A 5,986-nucleotide genomic window follows, 5' to 3' on the forward strand; every position below is an offset into this window, starting at 1 on the left:
GTCATTTTTTAAAAGCATAAATAAATAAAAACATGTGTCTTATTTTTATTGGATATGATGTGGCAAAGTAACGGTTTCCGTTAAGTCATTTAACGGAAAATGAGTTCATGGAGTAAAATGTTATTTTAGCCTACTCTAGGGACCTATAAATTATTTTTTAAACTACAAGGAGTGATTTGTAAATTAGGCCAACCACAAAGACCAATTACATTTATCCCTTTATAATAAAAACAAAACACAAGTAAAAATAAAATAAAGGCGTCAAAACCTAACTACCAAAAACCCCTTTAACCCATTGTTTTAAGGAAACGTAAAGCTATATTTTAATAATAATAATAATAAATAAATTAATAAAATTAATATATGATCGATTTTCATTTTTGTTTGAAGTTTTTTTTTTTTTTTTTTTTTTTTTCTTCCTTCCATTATCACTTTTTGTGTGGCCATGAACCCCACTACCCTTCTCTCAAAACTTAAACATAAACGTGGTTTAGAGTTGGCTGTTTGCTAACTGCCACATGATTCATAGTTACACCCTCACTGACCCACTCACCGGATAGATAGAAACCGATCGCATAAAAAAGGACTTTCTTGGTTTCCCTGCAACACTTGTTTTGTCCTCTTCTTCCTATGGAGTATGGGATAACAAAGATTCAAACATAGACAGCAAAGTAACTTAGACAAGTTTTCTCAAAGTCCCTACTTTAACACACTTTTCTCTCTCTCTCTCTCTCTCTCTATGATTCTGTCCCTTGAGGAAAAAGTGACATGAACCTTCTTGGTCGTTTACTGCTTATGTGGGTATTAAACACTACTTTTCTTTCGGCCATAATTGATGCCAGATCAGAGCCTGCTGTATCATCCGTTCCTGAGCCTGTTTTTGTTAAGGAGAGACAACCCACTTCTCAATTTTCTCTAAAAATGCAAGCTGAATCTCCAGGTATTTCAACAATGCAGATGATTTTCTGCTTTTGTTCTTTGTTCCCCTCCCCATCATGGACTTTTGTGCTGTGTTCATTGTTTGCTTATATGGGGTAATGGGTTTGCATTGGCTCAAAAATCAAAACTCTAAATTGAAACCCCATCTGAAGTAGATAGATTTTTAGTCTGATATGTTCGTTAGTGGACAGATTTCGATTTGATCTTTTTGGATATTATGTTTGTGCTCTGCCTGGTTGCTGAAATGCAGTAAAAAGGAAGGAGATTAGACTGTGAGTCACTGTTAGTCGTTTGAAAATCCAAAACAAACAAACAAACAAGTTCAGTAAATTATACATCTACCAGGGGATTTTTTTTTTTTTTTTTTTAAGCTTATGCCCTGTTTGGTTGCTGAGAAAATGTATCAGAATCAAAGAATTAAGATGGTAAAACTTAGCTTGTATACTTGTAACTGTTACAGCAGCCTTGCTTAGTTGGGGTGACTTTGAATATTTTATTTCAAGAAAAAGAAGGAAAGAAAATCAGAACAGAGAATATAATTAATATTGTTGTAAGATGCTAATTACACTGTGTCCTTGGGAACCAAACAGAGACCTAGTACAATTAACTAATGTTGTTCTCTGATTATCCAGTACTTATTTGATGATAGTGAACTATTGGGTTTGGACTTCAATAATACAATTCTCTTCCTTTTTCTGTGTCATAATCTCTATGGTTAATTAAGAAAATTAGCTATACATATTTTATCTTTTTATTTTTAAAAAAGGATTACAACGGATGTGTAAACATTCATATGCTTAACTGATGGTTTTCTTTGTTAATCAGCACATTTAGTCATATTTTTCTTATGTTAAAACAGGAGTGCCAGAGGTTGGAGTAGCGCACCACCAAGATTTGAACAAAAAAATTCTTATAATGCTCATTGTTGCTTCCACTCTTCTTGGTGGAATTTTTCTGTTTCTATTATATTTTTGGTTTTACAGATGCAAAAACTCGAAGAACTCCAAGGAGAAAAGCGAAAAGAGCATAGGTATCTTCTCTTCCTTGAAAATTGCAATCACCCTCTTCTTTTTTTCCCTTGTTTTTCATTGAGATATTTACTTTGTTTTTTTTTTCTAAACCGTCTGTTTTAATATGATCTGAAGAGGCTGGAAAAGGGATGTCTTTGAGTCCAATTATGGTTAGATTTAATTCCTTGAGGATGGTCAATAAGAAAAGTTCTGTAGCTATATTTGATTATCAATCATTGGAAGCCGCAACGAACAATTTCCAAGAAAGTAATGTTTTGGGTGAGGGTGGTTCTGGACGAATCTACAAAGCTCGTTTTGATGAAAAATTCCTTGCAGCAGTGAAGAGAATTGATGGTCTCAGACAAAATGCAGCAAGAGAATTTGAAGTAAATGGTTTCTCTGAAATTGATTTGGATACCCATTTCCTGGTACTTGAATTTCTTGCTTTGTGTTTCGTCTTAATTGGTTATATGAAATTTGCAGAATGAGGTGAATTGGTTGAGTAAAATCAGGCATCAGAATATTATTAAACTTTTGGGTTACTGCATTTATGGCGAATCAAGGTTTCTCATTTATGAAATGATGGAGAAAGAGTCTTTGGAAACTCAACTTCATGGTATACATTTTTTTTTTCCTGATTAAAGATTTAAACAAGGATTATATGTCCATTAAAATTGTATGTTTTTTTCTCAATGGTTTAGGACCTACCCGAGGATCAGCTTTAACATGGCACCTGAGGATGAAAATAGCTGTTGATGTTGCTAGGTAAGTCCATTATGCTAATTATGTTTTCTACTTTATTCATTTTTTTCCCCATTTCTTATGTTAACATGGTTGGTTTTACTATCAATGGTGCTAGAGCTTTAGAATATCTTCATGAGCACTGCAATCCTCCTGTGGTTCATAGAGACATAAAATCTTCTAACATTCTTCTGGATTCTAATTTCACTGCAAAGGTAAGATCTATACGTGACCTGTGGAAATTGGCATGCACACTATTTTGGTTCTTTTTGATGTTTACCATGACGCTTTCTCCTTTACTGAGATTTTCTTGAATCAGCTATCGGATTTTGGCCTTGCCGTAACTTCTGGCACCGAAAACAAGAACGTAAAGCTTTCAGGAACTTTGGGCTATGCAGCACCAGAGTACCTTTTAGATGGTATGCAAGACATTATATGGCTTCCAAACTGCATATTAATTGACCACTGGTTTGAATGATCCGTATGCTTGTATTTTCTTCCCTCAAGAGCTGTTTCTGCATGAAACCTTTCAAACTTCTCTTAATGTGCTTGAAATGCTCCCTGTTCCAATAAGCATCATTTCTTCAACCTTTTTCTTTAATGTTCTTGTTTTTAGATTTTTCTGCAAAATTTCTAGAGATGCTCAGATTTTAGTGTGATATTTCAAATATATGCGCCTATTCACTTCTAGTCAAGATTAGTGTAGTTCACAAAGAGAGGCTCATGATCTATGTATGGCACTCATTCATCGATATATATAGGAACAAATACATATTCTGCAATATGTATACCTTACAAGAAGACAATTCATAGGGACACCTCCACCTTCTAGAATATGGATACTTGTCCCTTTCTTTTTGACACTCCCCCTCAAGCTAAAGCATAGATATCATATAAGCTTCAGCTTGGAACAAAGGAACTATTGTTGACACAAAGACTTTGTACACACAACAGCAAGTTTGTCTTCAGACTGAAATACAACAACAGATTTTTTTTTTTTTTTTTTTCTCTTTTTTCTTTTTTCTTTTTGCCACCACATACAGCCACTGATCACCATATTGATGAGGTCGATGGCGGTGGCAAGGTTCTAAATTTATCCCCATGACACCACCATCAACCTCCACACCGTTATAGATGGGGAGGAAGAAAACAAAGAAGAAAATGACAAAACTTAGGGATGGAATATTTAAATGTAAAACCTTGGCTCTGATATTATGTCAATATTAACGTATTCTAGAAAAGAGAGGCTCAGAAGCTATATATGGCTCATCATTCATATATCTATTTATATAATGGAACAAATACAATACTACGGAATATGGATACCTCACCATAAGACAACTCATAGAAGACCTCACAAGAGGACAACTTGTATGGGCACTTCACCACGTTCTAGAATAGGGACACTTGTAGACAGACAGAAAGCAGAAAGAAAGCCTGAGGTGCTGACCCGCTGCAAGGCAGGCTCATCTATCCTGATCGGGATGATAAGGACTTGTCCTTACGCTTAGGATGATCAAGTTTATCACAAATATTGCATATAATCTCCGATATATGTAATACAAAGACTGATAACAATTCTTGAATTCAGGTAGATGATTCTTTTAAATTACATAAATTGTGTAACCTTCAAGTTACTCTGATTTGATTTACCTAGAACTGAGTTTATGCCAAACCATCTGTCTTAACAACCAAAGCTCCCATGTCTTTTACATTCAGAATAAGATTAGAAGTCCTTTAGATAGTCTATCCATTTTCCTGTTGGGAATATGGAATTCAGTATGATTTGTGCTTGGAATGTACTCTTTCCTATGATTCTATCTGTTCCAAGGGTAAAGTAATCATGGTATAGGATGCGTCATGTATTACTGTGACTTGATTTTGGTGCTGTTTTACTTCTTTGATTTTAGTTTCATTGAGATGTAAGGAACCCGTGATGGCCTCCCAAGTTGGGGAAGAAAGTGGATGAATTCTATTCCTTCATTTTTCATAGAGTTTGTAAACAAAACATCAATTTTCTGATGCTGATAGTGTTATAATACTTAAATGAGTTGTCCCTTATATCTAGGTTTCTAGCACCAAATAGATCCTATATGCTAAGTAGAGCGGGCTTCTTGCATATAAAATTGTAAGGTTGTATTTGCAGGTAAACTAACTGATAAAAGCGATGTCTATGCTTTTGGAGTTGTCCTTCTAGAACTTCTGATGGGAAGAAAGCCATTGGAGAATGTTTCCCCAGCTCAAATCCAATCTATTGTCACATGGGTAAGTCTTCTTTCCGACCCCACCAAGCTGCTTTTTATGAAGTAAAATTTAAGAAGGGTTCTAAGTTTTGGCTTCTTAATGATGTTTGAATCATCTTTGACTTGCAGGCTATGCCCCAGCTTACAGACAGATCAAAGCTTCCAAACATTGTGGATCCTGTAATAGAAAACACAATGGACCTAAAGCACTTATATCAGGTTTGTAGAATGAAAACACAAATATTTTTGTACTTGTGAGTCGTGTAATTGCTAAATTGTGAATGATATTACCATCAAACAGGTTGCTGCGGTGGCTGTACTATGTGTACAACCGGAGCCAAGTTACCGGCCACTGATAACGGATGTCCTGCACTCGCTCATCCCTCTTGTCCCTTCTGAGCTTAGGGGGTCACTCAGATTTACAGAACCTACCGAGCCAGCCTGCTCTGAATCTTCCAGCTGACTGCAGAAACATTGGTTGAGACTCTTACACATTGCCCTGCTAGAAAGAAAGTTTTTGTTTTTGTTTTTGTTTTTGATTTCTATTTTTGTGATTACAGATGTAAAGTGTAGTAATTTTGAGGGGATTTTTTCATGACAATCTCATAACATTTTACTTTTAGGTTAGACATCCTTTTCCCCCTAGTTGTACAACAGAATTAAAAAGCAACATTAGAATGGAAAGATTCTTCTGTGTGTTAATGCTTCTTCTGTGTCATGGCATTTAAAAATTGGTTTTTCTCTTTTATATGCTTGTAGAGGTCTTGTTGCTAACCTATCATCATTATGCATGGAACTTGTAGAAATCTGAATTAATTCTGCACAGAAAACAAATGAATCTCTTGTCTAGGCCCTACTAGATGGAACAAAAAGAACGAGCTCTAGAAATCCCTTAAAACTATAGGGAATCTTTTGTGGATCACTGCCTAGAGGATTTTAATTTGATTCAAACATTGGGTAAAACTCACCTCTAAAAACCGGCTTGCAAATGAAGGGTGCTCATAATTAAGATTAGAGTTAACCCATGTGGGACATAAGGATCGTAACATAATT

The 5,986-nt window shown here is 35.3% G+C and overlaps 1 protein-coding gene across 1 annotated transcript; it reads left to right on the forward strand.

The window, feature by feature from the left end:
- The first annotated feature begins 524 nt into the window (after positions 1-524).
- On the forward strand, positions 525-5,639 carry LOC132188316 (probable receptor-like protein kinase At1g80640). Its single transcript, XM_059602740.1, has 10 exons — positions 525-940; positions 1,799-1,969; positions 2,085-2,335; positions 2,433-2,565; positions 2,651-2,714; positions 2,809-2,905; positions 3,010-3,109; positions 4,837-4,955; positions 5,063-5,152; positions 5,235-5,639. The coding sequence occupies exons 1-10, from the start codon at positions 769-771 to the stop codon at positions 5,394-5,396; spliced, it is 1,359 nt and encodes a 452-aa protein (XP_059458723.1). The 5' UTR covers positions 525-768; the 3' UTR covers positions 5,397-5,639.
- Positions 5,640-5,986: the final 347 nt, after the last annotated feature.

Source organism: Corylus avellana, chromosome ca7 (assembly GCF_901000735.1).
Source record: "Corylus avellana chromosome ca7, CavTom2PMs-1.0".
Lineage (NCBI taxonomy): Eukaryota > Viridiplantae > Streptophyta > Magnoliopsida > Fagales > Betulaceae > Corylus > Corylus avellana.

Bases quoted from the DNA above. Each gene is read 5' to 3' on its own strand.
- LOC132188316 (XM_059602740.1), top strand. From the start codon at position 769: ATGAACCTTCTTGGTCGTTTACTGCTTATGTGGGTATTAAACACTACT. The intron at 1,970-2,084 runs GTATCTTCTCTT...TATGATCTGAAG, and splicing joins GAAAAGCGAAAAGAGCATAG to AGGCTGGAAAAGGGATGTCT. The intron at 4,956-5,062 runs GTAAGTCTTCTT...TTTGACTTGCAG, and splicing joins TCCAATCTATTGTCACATGG to GCTATGCCCCAGCTTACAGA.